Raw genomic sequence first — 16,616 nt, forward strand, 5'->3', positions numbered from 1 at the left:
ATTCCACCTCAGTAGGTTTGGAGGGTCGGATCCCAAGCCAGGACCTCGGTGAGCCGCCGTGGGGTGGTCGGTGGCCAATCACCGATGATAGCGGCCATATTGGTGGCCACGAGTTTCGGATCACTCCTCAGTGTCCTCCGCGCCCGTCCGTTCTGCGCCCGTCTGGCACGGCACCTGCCTCGGCCTATGGTCTGGTGGAGCTGAATTCAGAAGTCCAATGTCCTCACCGGTCTCTATTTTTTTGGAAGGACTTACACGTAAGGAAACGATGATTGACGCCGGATGCAAAAAAAAAACAAAAAAAAAAGTCTGAAAAAAAGGTGCGACCGGCCGGCTAAAAATCCGCTCCCTCCTTTTTATTGCGCGCACGTTATACACCTCCGCTGGTGAGATTTTCCTACGTTGCAGCCCTGGCTCCGCGTTCTGCCAGTCCGGGGCTTGGACGCCTCTCCGGGGGCTACCAGTTGGCAGACCAACACGAAAGTCCTGGCACGCGGGAACGAGGCGGCACGGACCATCAAATATGGATTCCAGGAACGTAATCCGGGATGTTCCGACATAAACTACAGATCCTAATAAACAGACGTCTGAGCAATTTATAAAGCGACAGTCATTACTTTATGATGGCTGGGGGGTCCCAAATCTGGGAAAGGATAGACGCAGCGCTGGTTTAGGGCACCCCGGTGATTAGTGCAGTCTGAGGCTCCCTACACACCCCGGTGATTAGAGCAGTCTGAGGCTCCCTGCGCACCCCGGTGATTAGTGCCGTCTGTGGCTCCCTGCGCACCCCGGTGATTAGTGCAGTCTGAGGCTCCCTGCGCACCCCGGTGATTAGTGAGGTCTGAGGCTCCCTGCGCACCCCGGTGATTAGTGAGGTCTGAGGCTCCCTGCGCACCCCAGTGATTAGTGCAGTCTGAGGCTCCCTGCGCATCCCGGTGATTAGTGAGGTCTGAGGCTCCCTGCGCACCCCGGTGATTAGTGAGGTCTGAGGCTCCCTGCACACCCCGGTGATTAGTGAGGTCTGAGGCTCCCTGCGCACCCCGGTGATTAGTGCAGTCTGAGGCTCCCTGCGCACCCCGGTGATTAGTGAGGTCTGAGGCTCCCTGCGCACCCCAGTGATTAGTGCAGTCTGAGGCTCCCTGCACTCCCCGGTGATTAGTGAGGTCTGAGGCTCCCTGCGCACCCCGGTGATTAGTGAGGTCTGAGGCTCCCTGCGCACCCCGGTGATTAGTGAGGTCTGAGGCTCCCTGCACTCCCCGGTGATTAGTGAGGTCTGTGGCTCCCTACGCACCCCGGTGATTAGTGAGGTCTGAGGCTCCCTGCGCACCCCGGTGATTAGTGCAGTCTGTGGCTCCCTGCGCACCCCGGTGATTAGTGCAGTCTGTGGCTCCCTGCGCACCCCGGTGATTAGTGAGGTCTGAGGCTCCCTGCGCACCCCAGTGATTAGTGCAGTCTGAGGCTCCCTGCGCACCCCGGTGATTAGTGAGGTCTGAGGCTCCCTGCGCACCCCGGTGATTAGTGAGGTCTGAGGCACCCTGCGCACCCCGGTGATTAGTGAGGTCTGAGGCTCCCTGCGCACCCCAGTGATTAGTGCGGGGGCACCATGCTAAACCTGTACTCCGGCCAGATCAGACCCCACTGATCATACAGGGATGGTGGTGACAGGAGGGTTACATATGGCAGGGTTATACATTGGCTCCCAGCACACGAGCACAGCTCTGCGGCCATCCATCCCTCCTTCGTGACATCTGGCCGGGGAAGCGTCTCCTGTAACCCGCGGTGTAATGAATAGGCGATAATACATTATAATAATGTCGGCTATTATAACCCGAGTGTGAACTGATCCTTATCGCCTCGGTCTCGCCTGTAGTTATTTTACCCATACACAAAGGTTACGTGTCTGACCGAATCCAGATGTGAGCGGCAGTATGGCTCCTCACTCACAAAGTATTAGCAAATGTTTGCTCCTCATGGAAGGACCCGATCCCTACAGAAAGCCTCATATGGCCCCACGTCCAGTGTTTGTGTTCCGAGCCCGGTATGCCGGTGACCCGTAGAGGCCACACACGCTCCGCCGACCCCATACATCACCCGTGTGTACTCTGCTGCCATGGGGGCAAGACGGCGGCCGCAGACGTGACGGGTCCCAGGGATGTACGGGTCACGCTGCGTACCACAGGAGGAGACGAGCGACACACTGGGAGCGCACCCCATCATATATCCTGCACTGATCATACCACCCAGCTGACACACTGTAACGAGCCCGTCAGCAGCGGCACTTCTAGATGGAAGCAAGCTTCCATTCACCAACAGCAAGCAGAGAACAAAGCGTAATAAACGATAACCGTATTCTGGATTAAAAATCAGCCAGGATCGGGGAGAGGAGTGCGGACCCCAGAGAAAACGATCACTGACTCTATACTGATGTCCCCTCCTCAGAATAAGCCCATAATATCAGATCAGTGGTGGTCCGGCACCTTTTCTCCCTCCTTCCTGGTCCGGCACCCTCTCTCCCCCCCTCCTGGTCCGGCACCCTCTCTCCCCCCCTCCTGGTCCGGCACCCTTCCTCCCTCCTTCCTGGTATGGCACCCTCTCTCCCCCCCTCCTGGTCCGGCACCCTTCCTCCCTCCTTCCTGGTCCGGCACCTTTCCCTCCGACCCACCCTCCTGGTCCGGCACCTTTCCCTCCCACCCTCCTGGTCCGGCACCTTTCCCTCCCACCCTCCTGGTCCGGCACCTTTCCCTCCCACCCTCCTGGTCCGGCACCTTTCCCTCCCACCCTCCTGGTCCGGCACCTTTCCCTCCCACCCTCCTGGTCCGGCACCTTTCCCTCCCACCCTCCTGGTCCGGCACCTTTCCCTCCCACCCTCCTGGTCCGGCACCTTTCCCTCCCACCCTCCTGGTCCGGCACCTTTCCCTCCCACCCTCCTGGTCCGGCACCTTTCCCTCCCACCCTCCTGGTCCGGCACCTTTCCCTCCCACCCTCCTGGTCCGGCACCTTTCCCTCCCACCCTCCTGGTCCGGCACCTTTCCCTCCCACCCTCCTGGTCCGGCACCTTTCCCTCCCACCCTCCTGGTCCGGCACCTTTCCCTCCCACCCTCCTGGTCCGGCACCTTTCCCTCCCACCCTCCTGGTCCGGCACCCTTCCTCCCACCCTCCTGGTCCGGCACCCTTCCTCCCACCCTCCTGGTCCGGCACCTTTCCCTCCCACCCTCCTGGTCCGGCACCCTTCCTCCCACCCTCCTGGTCCGGCACCCTTCCCCCCCACCCTCCTGGTCCGGCACCCTTCCTCCCACCCTCCTGGTCCGGCACCCTTCCTCCCACCCTCCTGGTCCGGCACCCTTCCTCCCACCCTCCTGGTCCGGCACCCTTCCTCCCCTCCTGGTCCGGCACCCTTCCTTCCTCCCTCCCTCCCAAACTACAGACACAGACTATTTATGGCAGATCAGATATCGGAGAGAATGTCGCCCGAGGCCAAGTATTTATCATCCTCCATATACTGCAGATCTTACACTACGTAGCCTGGACACGAGGAGCGATGTCTGAGCCGCGCCGGCAGCTGACATGTGCGACCGGCATGTGAAGAGCGGAGCCGCATACCTGCGAGGTTTCAGGTGAGGAGATACAGAGATGTTCCACATAGTTTACACGTATAACACATGTTCTGTGACAGCGAGATCCCCGGGAGGGATCACCCGATCACAGATCACCATGGATTCTGTTACAGCCGCCAAAAGGGATACAACACAGGATTATGTGACAGGAGCTGGGAGCAATCAGAGAATAACAAATCCACAGCCCAAATGTGCCCCTACTCAGAGACCCCAAGTATCAGAATGTCCCTCACCAGAGACCCCAAGTATCAGAATGTCTCTCACCAGAGACCCCAAGTATCAAAATGTCCCTCACCAGAGACCCCAAGTATCAGACTGTCCCTCATCAGAGACCCCAAGTATCAGAATGTCCCTCATCAGAGACCCCAAGTATCAGAATGTCCCTCACCAGAGACCCCAAGTATCAGAATGTCCCTCACCAGAGACCCCAAGTATCAAAATCTGCCTCACCAGAGACCCCAAGTATCAGAATGTCCTTCACCAGAGACCCCAAGTATCAAAATCTGCCTCACCAGAGACCCCAAGTATAAGAATGTCCCTCAACAGAGACCCAAGTGTCAGCATGTCCTTCACCAGAGACCCCAAGTATCAGAATGTCCCTCACCAGAGACCCCAAGTATCAAAATTTATCACAATGTGTGTCTTGAATCAGTGTCAAGTAACAACTCCTCTTTCGTCAGGGTCCCCGAGTGTCGGCGCGTCCACCGTCAGGGTCCCCGAGTGTCGGCGCGTCCACCGTCAGGGTCCCCGAGTGTCGGCGCGTCCACCGTCAGGGTCCCCGAGTGTCGGCGCGTCCACCGTCAGGGTCCCCGAGTGTCGGCGCGTCCACCGTCAGGGTCCCCGAGTGTCGGCGCGTCCACCGTCAGGGTCCCCGAGTGTCGGCGCGTCCACCGTCAGGGTCCCCGAGTGTCGGCGCGTCCACCGTCAGGGTCCCCGAGTGTCGGCGCGTCCACCGTCAGGGTCCCCGAGTGTCGGCGCGTCCACCGTCAGGGTCCCCGAGTGTCGGCGCGTCCACCGTCAGGGTCCCCGAGTGTCGGCGCGTCCACCGTCAGGGTCCCCGAGTGTCGGCGCGTCCACCGTCAGGGTCCCCGAGTGTCGGCGCGTCCACCGTCAGGGTCCCCGAGTGTCGGCGCGTCCACCGTCAGGGTCCCCGAGTGTCGGCGCGTCCACCGTCAGGGTCCCCGAGTGTCGGCGCGTCCACCGTCAGGGTCCCCGAGTGTCGGCGCGTCCACCGTCAGGGTCCCCGAGTGTCGGCGCGTCCACCGTCAGGGTCCCCGAGTGTCGGCGCGTCCACCGTCAGGGTCCCCGAGTGTCGGCGCGTCCACCGTCAGGGTCCCCGAGTGTCGGCGCGTCCACCGTCAGGGTCCCCGAGTGTCGGCGCGTCCACCGTCAGGGTCCCCGAGTGTCGGCGCGTCCACCGTCAGGGTCCCAGAGTGTCGGCGCGTCCACCGTCAGGGTCCCCGAGTGTCGGCGCGTCCACCGTCAGGGTCCCCGAGTGTCGGCGCGTCCACCGTCAGGGTCCCCGAGTGTCGGCGCGTCCACCGTCAGGGTCCCCGAGTGTCGGCGCGTCCACCGTCAGGGTCCCCGAGTGTCGGCGCGTCCACCGTCAGGGTCCCCGAGTGTCGGCGCGTCCACCGTCAGGGTCCCCGAGTGTCGGCGCGTCCACCGTCAGGGTCCCCGAGTGTCGGCGCGTCCACCGTCAGGGTCCCCGAGTGTCGGCGCGTCCACCGTCAGGGTCCCCGAGTGTCGGCGCGTCCACCGTCAGGGTCCCCGAGTGTCGGCGCGTCCACCGTCAGGGTCCCCGAGTGTCGGCGCGTCCACCGTCAGGGTCCCCGAGTGTCGGCGCGTCCACCGTCAGGGTCCCCGAGTGTCGGCGCGTCCACCGTCAGGGTCCCCGAGTGTCGGCGCGTCCACCGTCAGGGTCCCCGAGTGTCGGCGCGTCCAGCGTCAGGGTCCCCGAGTGTCGGCGCGTCCAGCGTCAGGGTCCCCGAGTGTCGGCGCGTCCAGCGTCAGGGTCCCCGAGTGTCGCCGCGTCCAGCGTCAGGGTCCCCGAGTGTCGCCGCGTCCAGCGTCAGGGTCCCCGAGTGTCGCCGCGTCCAGCGTCAGGGTCCCCGAGTGTCGCCGCGTCCAGCGTCAGGGTCCCCGAGTGTCGCCGCGTCCAGCGTCAGGGTCCCCGAGTGTCGCCGCGTCCAGCGTCAGGGTCCCCGAGTGTCGGTGTCCTATCAGTGTATCCTTAAAGGCAATCTGTCAGCAGGTTTTTGCTACCTCATGTGAGAGCAGCATAATATAGGCAGAGAGACCCTGAATCCATTGATGTATCACTTAGATTACTGGCTGCAGCCATTCGGACACAATCAGAATTTTTAGATTTGGCCATGTAGCAGAGCTGAGCGCGCTGTCCCCGCCCACACCAGCCTCTCTATGGAGACTGTACATTGACAGTGAGGTGTCAATCAGTGGAGGGGTGTGCCAGACTGCTGTGTGACACAGTACTCCCAGCAATGATAAGGGTTCTGCTGCTTAAACATAGCAAATAAACAACAGATTGACTGTGACAATGCAGGCATCTCTGAATTTTCTGTTTTAACCCTTGCAGCATGCTGGCTTCAGCTTACATAGCAAAAACCTGCTGACAGATTCCCTTTAATCAGGGTCCCTGAGTGACAGTGGGCCCGGTGTTGGGAAGTTTTTATATTCCGCGGTCCCCGAGCAGATCACATTCCTGGAATGAAATATTTGGGCCGGCTGCACCAGACGCCGCGAGTCCCCGTCTCACAGGAAGGAGGCGCCGCCTCTCGCAGGTGACATACTGCAAATTGTTCTTTCTTCGGCGCTCCATTGGGAGACCCAGACGATTGGGTGTATAGCTACTGCCTCCGGAGGCCACACAAAGCATTACACTAAAAAGTGTAAGGCCCCTCCCCTTCTGGCTATACACCCCCAGTGGGATCACTGGCTCACCAGTTTTCTGCTTTGTGCGAAGGAGGTCAGACATCCACGCATAGCTCCACTGTTTAGTCAGCAGTAGCTGCTGACTATATCGGATGGAAGAAAAGAGGGCCCATATAGGGCCCCCAGCATGCTCCCTTCTCACCCCGCTTGTGGTTTGTAAGGTTGAGGTACCTATTGCTGGTACGGCGGCTGGAGCCCACATGCTGTTTTCCTTCCCCATCCCCCTGAGGGGCTCTGAGGAAGTGGGATCTTACCGGCCCCAAAGCCCTGAGGCCGGGCTCCATCCACAGACCCATTGAACCTGCTGGATACGGAGCTGGGTACCGTTCAGGGACATGGCCCTGCACCATTCAGGTACTCTGTGTCCCCGTACACACAGGCACAGCACACTCCAGACTTGCTGGGTGTGCTAGTGCGCCGGGGACAGTAAAGGGTTACAGTCACTGCAGCCTAGCTGAGTGACTTTATGTATTGGGAACTACCGCGCCGGACGCTCCGGGAGCGGCGGCGCGGCTGGGACTTGTAGTGCGCCGGGGACTTAGCGCCGACCGCGCTTTTACGGCGGCGGCGCTTATAAATCCAGTCCCCGGCTTTTGCGGCCTAGCTCCGCTTCGTTCCCGCCCCCACCCTGTCAATCAGGGTAGGGGAGAGACGCTGTACACTCAGCAGCGCCGAGGGCTGGAGCCTTATTTACATGCTCCAGCCCTCTCACTGGACACTGTGGGACGCCGGTTTCCCGCTCTGACTTGGGGGCACGCCCACGGCCCGCCCCTACCCACACGAGCTGGAGAAGGACGCCGGCAGCCATTCCTGCAGTCCTAGCTGAGAGATCGGACTCTGGGCAACCAGGCACAGGACTAGGGCGACCACACACCCGCTTATAGGCGGGCGGTAAGCGGCACCTGAAGTGCTGACCCCACTAAATACCGCAGTTGTCCATTTGTATTTTATGCTTACACTGCATAGGTCGCTATTTTTGGCTATATGCCCTCTTAGATGGCGACACATCAGCAGCAGGAAAGCAGGGGTGCTAAGGCACAGGCTTTCCATGCTGCTTGTATTGCATGTACTGAAGTGTTCATGTGTATTTATGCTTGTATGCTATACACTGCACTGTACGGTCGCTAGTCTGGGCTATTTTCGCCATAGAATGACTAGACTACAGCAGCAGGAAAGCAGGGGTGCTAAGGCACAGGCTTTCCATGCTGCTTGTATTGCATGTACTGAAGTGTTCATGTGTATTTATGCTTGTATGCTATACACTGCACTGTACGGTCGCTAGTCTGGGCTATTTTCGCCTAGAATGACTAGACTACAGCAGCAGAAAAGCAAGGGTGCTGAGGCACAGGTTTTTTTCTATGCTGCTTGTATTGCAGGTGTTGCAGTGTTCATTTGTACTTATGCTTGTATGCTATACATTGCACTGTATGGTCGATATTCTGGGCTATATTCCCCTAGATGGCTAGTCTACAGCAGCAGAAAAGCAGGGGTGCCAAGGCACAGGCTTTCTATGCTGCTTGTATTGCATGTGCTGCAGTGTTCATTTGTACTTTATGCTTGTATGCTATACATTGCACTGTACGGTCGCCATTCTTGGCTCTATATCCTAGATGGCTAGCCGGCAGCAGCATATAAGCAACACAGGCTTTCGATGCTGTTTTTGCTGCATGTGATACTGTTCCACGGCACTGAACCCCATTGTGTGCAATGCTCCCCTGTAGCACTTGGTCAGCCGGGGTCTCTACTAGACGTGGCCAAAGGAACCACCTGTCAACCCTGTCCAAGGACAGGGATGGAGTTGCAATGGGATAGAGACTTGCAGTCCGGACAGGCCATGGGCAATCTGGATCATTGCTCCCTGGCCACCCTCATTTGGAATAAAATCGGTGCTCCGGGGGGGGTCCCAGGAGGCTCTCTGTATGATGAGGCAGACGAAGCTCATCAGGACTTTGATCCTGACACCGCTCTCAATCCGGATACACCGGATGGTGACGCCATAAGGAATGATCCTATAGCGTCCATCAATGGAATGTTGGATCTTTCTCCCTCAGCTCCCCCAGTGGAGGAGTCAGCTTCACAGCAGGAGAAGTCCCATTTCAGTAGCTCAAACGTATATTGAGTATTTTTCTGGCCACGCTGACTGCAGAGAAGCAGTCCAGGAACACCACGCTTACCAGATAAGCGTTTTCTCCAAACGTATTAAGGATACACGTTATGCTTTTCCCCCTGACGTGGTCAAGCGCGGGACCCAGGGTCCAAAGGTGGATTCTCCAATCTCCAGGCTTGCGGCTAGAGCATAGTTGCAGTGGAGATGGGACTTCACTTAAAGCTGCTAGACAGATGGACTCTGGTTGAAATCTGTCTATGAGGCTATCGGCGTGTCGGTTGCTCCGGCATTTACAGCCGTATGGGCACCCTAAGCTTTTCAGCTGTTCTTGCACAGCTGGTCTTGAGCATATGTACATTTGTGCCGCAGGGGCGTCCGTAACCTCGCAATGTCTGCATTGCGACTTACCCTATTAATGCTGTCCTGGAAGGACAGTCGAGGTTTCGGTCCTTCCCAAGCTCGGGCAGGTCCCAATTGTCCTCGTCCAAAAGAGCTGAAAAGCCTCAGAGGGGCTCAGCTTCCGGGGGCTCAATCACGCCCAAGGAAGGCAGCCGGAGGAACCGCTACCAAGGCGGTCTCCTCATGACTCTCAGCTCTCTCATCTCTCCGCATCCGCGGTTGATCGCAGACTCGCTCGCCTTTGGCGACATTTAGCTGCCACAGGTCACAGACCGGTGGGTGAGGGACATTGTGCCCACGTGCACAGGACAGAGTTCTGTTCTCGTCCTCCGACTCGATTCTTCAGAACGTCCCCACCTCCCCACCGAGCCGATGCTCTTCTGCAGGCAGAAGGAGTGGTAATCCCTGTTCCTCTTCAGGAACAAGACACGGTTTTCCTCCAATCTGGTTGTGGTGCCAAAAAAGGACGGCTCTTTCCGTTCCGTTCTGGACCCAAAACTGCTCAACAAGCACGTGGAGGCCAGGCGGTTCCGGATGAAACCCTCCGCTCCGTCATTGCCTCAATGTCTCAAGGAAATTTCCTAGCATCAATAGACATCAAAGATGCTTATCTCCACGTGCCGATTGCTACAGAGCACCAACGTTTTCTACGTTTTGTGATAGGAGACGAACATCTCCAGTTCGTAGCTCTGCCATTTGGTCTGGCGACAGCCCCACGGGCGTTCACCAAGGTCATGGCGGCAGTGGTAGCAGTCTTGCATTCTCACGGACACTCTGTGATCCCTTACTTGGACGATCTACTTGTCAAGGCACCCTCTCAAGAGGCATGCCAACTCAGCCTGAATGTTGCGCTGGAGACTCTCCAGACGTTCGGGTGGATCATCAACTTCTCAAAGTCAAACCTGTCACCGACCCAATCACTAACGTATCTTGGCATGGAGTTTCATACCCTCTCAGCGCTAGTGAAGCTTCCGCTGGACAAGCAGCGGTCACTACAGACCGGGGTGCAGACTCTCCGTCACGGTCAGTCGCACTCCTTAAGACGCCTCATGCACTTCCTCGGGAAGATGGTGGCGGCAATGGAGGCGGTTCCGTTTGCGCAGTTTCATCTGCGTCCTCTTTATTGGGACATTCTCCGCCAATGGGACGGGAATTCAACATCCCTGAACAGGAAAGTATCCCTTTCACAGACGGCCAAGGACTCTCTGCAATGGTGGCCTCTTCCCACCTCATTATCACAGGGAAGATCCTTCCTACCACCGTCTTGGGCGGTAGTCACGACAGACGCGAGTCTGTCAGGGTGGGGAGCAGTGTTTCTCCACCACAGGGCTCAGGGTACGTGGACTCAGCAGGAGTCCACCCTTCAGATCAATGTTCTGGAAATCAGAGCAGTGTATCTTGCCCTACTAGCCTTCCAACAGTGGCTGGAAGGGAAGCAGATCCGAATTCAATCGGACAACTCCACAGCGGTGGCATACATCAATCACCAAGGTCGGCAAGCCTTCCAGGAAGTCCGGCGGATTATGATGTGGGTGGAAGCCACGGCCTCCACCGTATCCGCAGTTCACATCCCCGGCGTAGAAAACTGGGAAGCAGACTTCCTCAGCCGCCAGGGCATGGACGCAGGGGAATGGTCCCTTCACCCGGACGTGTTTCAGGAAATCTGTAGCCGCTGGGGAAGGCCGGGCGTCGACCTAATGGCGTCCAGGCACAACAACAAGGTCCCAACCTTCATAGCACGGTCCCGCGATCACAGAGCTCTGGCGGCAGACGCCTTAGTGCAAGATTGGTCGCAGTTCCGGCTCCCTTATGTGTTTCCACCTCTGGCACTCTTGCCCAGAGTGCTACGCAAGATCAGATCCGACTGCAGCCGCGTCATACTCGTCGCCCCAGACTGGCCAAGGAGGGCGTGGTATCCGGATCTGTGGCATCTCACGGTCGGCCAACCGTGGGCACTACCAGACCGACCAGACTTACTGTCCCAAGGGCCGTTTTTCCATCGGAATTCTGCGGCCCTGAACCTGACTGTGTGGCCATTGAGTCCTGGATCCTAGGGTCTTCAGGATTATCCCAAGGGGTCGTTGCCACCATGAGACAGGCTAGGAAGCCCACGTCCGCTAAGATCTACCACAGAACGTGGAGGATATTCTTATCCTGGTGCTCTGCTCAGGGAGTGTCTCCCTGGCCATTTGCATTGCCTACCTTTCTTTCTTTCCTGCAATCTGGGTTAGAAAAAGGTTTGTCGCTCGGCTCCCTTAAAGGGCAAGTCTCGGCGCTATCCGTCTTTTTTCAGAAGCGTCTAGCACGACTTCCTAAGGTGCGCACGTTCCTGCAGGGGGTTTGTCATATTGTACCCCCGTACAAGCGGCCGTTAGATCCATGGGATCTGAACAGGGTACTAGTTGCCCTCCAGAAGCCGCCCTTCGAGCCTCTGAGGGAGGTTTCCCTTTCTAGACTATCACAGAAAGTGGCTTTTCTGGTAGCGATCACATCTCTTCGGAGAGTGTCTGAGCTAGCAGCGCTGTCTTCCAAGGCTCCCTTCCTGGTCTTCCAGTAGGACAAGGTAGTGCTGCGCCCCATTCAGGAGTTTCTCCCGAAGGTGGTATCCTCTTTTCATCTTAATCAGGATATCTCTTTGCCTTCGTTTTGTCCTCATGCAGTTCATCGGTATGAGAAGGATTTACATTTGTTAGATCTGGTGAGAGCACTCAGAATCTACATTTCCCGCACGGCGCCCCTGCGCCGCTCGGATGCACTCTTTGTCCTTGTCGCTGGTAAGCGCAAAGGGTCGCAGGCTTCTAAGGCTACCCTGGCTCGATGGATCAAAGAACCAATTCTTGAAGCCTACCGTTCTGCTGGGCTTCCGGTTCCATCAGGGCTGAAGGCCCATTCTACCAGAGCCGTGGGTGCGTCCTGGGCATTGTGACACCAGGCTACGGCTCAACAGGTGTGCCAGGCAGCTACCTGGTCGAGTCTGCACACTTTCACCAAACATTATCAGGTGCATACCTATGCTTCGGCGGACGCCAGCCTAGGTAGAAGAGTCCTGCAGGCGGCAGTTGCCTCCCCGTAGGGGAGGGCTGTCTTGCAGCTCTAACATGAGGTATTTCTTTACCCACCCAGGGACAGCTTTTGGACGTCCCAATCGTCTGGGTCTCCCAATGGAGCGCCGAAGAAGAAGGGAATTTTGTTACTTACCGTAAATTCCTTTTCTTCTAGCTCCTATTGGGAGACCCAGCACCCGCCCTGTTGTCCTTCGGGATTTTTGGGTTTTTTCGGGTACACATGTTGTTCATGTTGAACGGTTTTTCAGTTCTCCGATGTTACTCGGAGTGAATTTGTTTAACCAAGTTATTGGCTTTCCTCCTTCTTGCTTTTGCACTAAAACTGGTGAGCCAGTGATCCCACTGGGGGTGTATAGCCAGAAGGGGAGGGGCCTTACACTTTTTAGTGTAATGCTTTGTGTGGCCTCCGGAGGCAGTAGCTATACACCCAATCATCTGGGTCTCCCAATAGGAGCTAGAAGAAAAGGAATTTACGGTAAGTAACAAAATTCCCTTCTTTATTGCTGCCTCGCGCTGCGCTCAGTGACATGACAGAACAAAGCGTGCACAGCACATACCTGTTACATAAGCAGCACTCGCCGTCTGGCAGAATACGAGCCCCGCAGTCTTCACCCGGCTCTGCATGAACGCTTCCATCTGCCCCCTAGTGGCCGCACTGCGCAGCTGACAGCAAAGTGCGCAGACTCGCAGAAAATACCAAAAAAATAACAAAGAGCGTCCGGCGTGTCAGCTCACCATTCCCCGAGAGCCTCCAGGCAGCGCATGCGCCCCAAAATCAGCTCCGGCTCCTCCTTGTTCACCTCCAGCTTCTTCTCGTAGGCGGTCAGGGCGTCCTCCCATTCGTGGAGCTTCTCGTACCAGATGGCGTGAATCTCCTACGAGGGGCGAGACGAGAGGTTAGTGACAAGTTCCGCTATAATTCGGAGACCCCCTTTAAAAAGGTCCAATGCAATGTTCCTGCTGTTGTTCCACTGTAACTGCAATCTTGAGCCCCCGAAGGATCGTCCATAACGTGGGGGGGTCACACATGTGGGGGTGCCATTGTATCACTACAGGCTGGCGTCCTCTGGCCCTTTCGGGCGGATCTTACTGGTCGGAGGGGGTCTGAGCGCCTGGACCTGCACCTTTATACTGATGACCTATTCTTGATCATCAGTATAAGATGGTGGGGGTCCGACACCCGCCCCCTGGTGATCCGTTATTACCAGATCTGGTGGTGGCCGGATGTAAACGATATATGGGGCTGAACACCCCAGCGCCACGCACCGTGTAATGGCCGTCCTCGGTACTGCAGTTCAGATCCCAATCACTTCAATAGGAACTGATCTGCCTTACCAAAAAACGGCCACTACAAAGTGCACGGCGCTGTGACGTTCCACTCTGTACTCTGCTACATCCGCCGGGTCCTCGGATGGGTGGGTGTGCCGGGTCCTCGGATGGGTGGGTGTGCCGGGGCGTCGGATCGGTGGGTGTGCCGGGGCGTCGGATCGGTGGGTGTGCCGGGGCGTCGGATCGGTGGGTGTGCCGGGGCGTCGGATCGGTGGGTGTGCCGGGGCGTCGGATCGGTGGGCGTGCCGGGGCGTCGGATCGATGGGCGTGCCGGGGCGTCGGATCGGTGGGCGTGCCGGGGCGTCGGATCGGTGGGCGTGCCGGGTCGTCCGATCGGTGGGCGTGCCGGGGCGTCGGATCGGTGGGCGTGCCGGGTCGTCCGATCGGTGGGCGTGCCGGGTCGTCCGATCGGTGGGCGTGCCGGGTCGTCCGATCGGTGGGCGTGCCGGGTCGTCGGACCGGTGGGCGTGCCGGGTCGTCGGATCGGTGGGCGTGCCGGGTCGTCGGACCGGTGGGTGTGCCGGGTCTGAGACCTCCACCAACCATATGCTCATTCCCTATCCTAAGGATAAGTCATCAGTATAATAAAGCACTACACCTTTAAAAAGGAAACACTTCTATACACAGCTATCTAGCAATAGCAGTGGGTGATATCACAGCTCACCTCCTCCTCCTCTCTTCACAATGATCTTTGCTCCCACTCATTAGATGCTTCAATATAAAAGCTAGGCTCGGGGTCTGACCACTGCTGCTAATGTGCATGTTTTGTTCCCAGTGATCGGTGCGAACATTGCAACATTTCTGTATTTATTTTTTCATTTCTCATACAAATGATAAAAAAAAAAAAAAAAAATACAAAAACTTGAAAGCATTTTCTGATGACACATTCCCTTTAATGGCCATGATAAAATTGCATCCTGGCAATCAGGGGTTAACCTGTACAGAAAGCAGCGTGCTGCAGACCCTGCGCGTATGTGGTGATGGGCTGCCAGGAGGTTCTGCAGCAGCTGAGGCTAGACTCTGCAGCACGGGGCGGCACATTCCTGGTGGGGTCAGGACAGCGGCGCCTCGGTGTGGTTTGGGGTCACCGCGAGGCGTCCATCTGCGGCTTTCTTCCCGGGATCTCTATGAGCCGAGGGTCCGGCCCCGGGGGAGGGATAAAACGTGCCCCTATGTTGGTAATCGGCGGAGGACGTCGCCCCCCTCATGGTGGAGTGATTTGTGGAGATCGGGGGCAGCGCGGGCACAATGACGTGATCCTCCCCGAGCGCAGAGTGATGTAACTTACAGTAACCGCAGCAAGGAATTACAGCTGTGCACAGAACAGACGGCCTTTGTGTGGAGGCCACGTACGGGGGGCTCGCCTGCCCCCCCCTCTCCGGACCATCAACATCCCACAATAATGCCGGACCCCTGCACCCTCCCCTCCCAATATCCCACAGGCAGCATTCCTGGAGCCGACAACCACCAATGGAGGCCGTTTCTGTGCCCATAGGGGTTGCCAGGTGCCTGAGCACTGTCTGCTCCCCACCCTGCCTACTCTCACTGCTGTTAATGAACCAGGAGGCTCTGGATGGACAGATCCGCAGGTCACATTTTTATCTATCCGTAATGAGGGTATATTTATAGCTGCCAGAGGGGGAAGGAGACTGATTGGAAACATACTGGTAACTATATTTACAGTTAACATTGCTAGGAAGAAGACTGACCAGGAAAGTTTAGAGATTTATTTTTTTTTTTTACAGCTGCCAGAGGGGGAAGGAGACTACATTACTAACAGCTAGAGGGGATGTAGAACGAACTGGTAACTTACTGGGACCAATATTTACTGTCAGAATGAAAGAAATGCTTTAGGGACCATTGTTATATATTCCAGAGGGGGAAGGAGACTGCCTGGGAACATGCTGGAAACTGTACTGACAGTTGGCAATGGGAGGATGGAGACTTACCAGTAAACTTAGTAGGGATTATATTCACAGCTGTTACAGAGGAATAGAGACTGAGAATTTACAATAGGTTACAACTAGTATTGCCAGAGGGGGAAGGAGACTGACTAAAGAACGTATTTGGTACAATCAATAAAGAAACAAGAGATGAACGGAGACTAGGAAATGTGCTATTGACTATTAATATAGCTTCCAGAGGGGAAAGGAGAGAAACTGGAAGCTTACTAACAAATTATATATATATATATATATATATATATATATATATATATATATATATATATATATATATATATATATATATATATATATATATATATATATATTATATATATATAACTTCCAGTGGAGAATGTAGACTGACAAGGGAACCTATTTGGCGACTATGTTTAAAGCTGCCTGCAGGGAAAAAAGGAGCCGGACTGAGGACGTACACGGTACTAGAATTATAACTGCCAGAGGGGAAAGGAGACTGACTGAGGACGTACAGGGGACTATAATTATAACTACCAGAGGGGAAAGGATACTTACTAAGAAACATACTAGGGATTATAGTTGCAGTTTCAACAGTAGGAAGGAAACTGTCTAGGAAACATAATATTGGGACAATTAATTTAGTTACTAGAGGGGGAAGGAGATTGACTGAGAAAGTACAAGGGACTACACTTATAACTGCTAGAGGGGGAAGGAGAGTGACTAAGTACAAGGGACTACACTTATAACTGCCAGAGGGGGAAGGAGAGTGACTGAGAAAGTACAAGGGACTACACTTATAACTGCTAGAGGGGGAAGGAGACTGACTGGAACTTACTGGAAGATATATTTACAATTGTAAGAAAGGGAGACTGACTAGAAATCATAACAGAGATTATGGTTACAGTGCCAGGAGGATGAGGAAACGACTATAGAACATACCCGGACCTATGGCTATAGCTATCAGGGGTTGTACATTGAGCAGGGGCTCCACAGGTGCCATTTATTAGGGTCCCAACCTCCGCTGCTATCTCTAGGTCTGACTTAGGGGTATTTTTTTGCTGCAGCATCTTTTTACCCACTTTTAGTAACCGTGTTCCTTTTGTCTTGACCTGTACCAATGTTAACGTATGGGAATGTCCTATTTTTCCCCATATTGTGAGTGGAAGAGAACAGGGAAAATATAAAAGTGCATTTGGGGGTACCTGCCTTTATACGCGGCCTCCGTGTG

The 16,616-nt window shown here is 56.0% G+C and overlaps 1 protein-coding gene across 1 annotated transcript in view; it reads right to left on the reverse strand.

The window, feature by feature from the left end:
* MTOR (mechanistic target of rapamycin kinase) overlaps window positions 1–16,616 on the reverse strand; it is a 262,102-nt gene that overhangs the window by 97,609 nt on the left and 147,877 nt on the right. Inside the window, exon 32 of the mRNA XM_075327360.1 lies at window positions 12,873–13,012. Coding sequence (XP_075183475.1) covers window positions 12,873–13,012 — 140 coding nt within the window. The remainder of the gene's footprint in view (window positions 1–12,872; window positions 13,013–16,616) is intronic.

The sequence above is a fragment of the Anomaloglossus baeobatrachus genome, chromosome 11 (genome assembly GCF_048569485.1).
Source record: "Anomaloglossus baeobatrachus isolate aAnoBae1 chromosome 11, aAnoBae1.hap1, whole genome shotgun sequence".
Lineage (NCBI taxonomy): Eukaryota > Metazoa > Chordata > Amphibia > Anura > Aromobatidae > Anomaloglossus > Anomaloglossus baeobatrachus.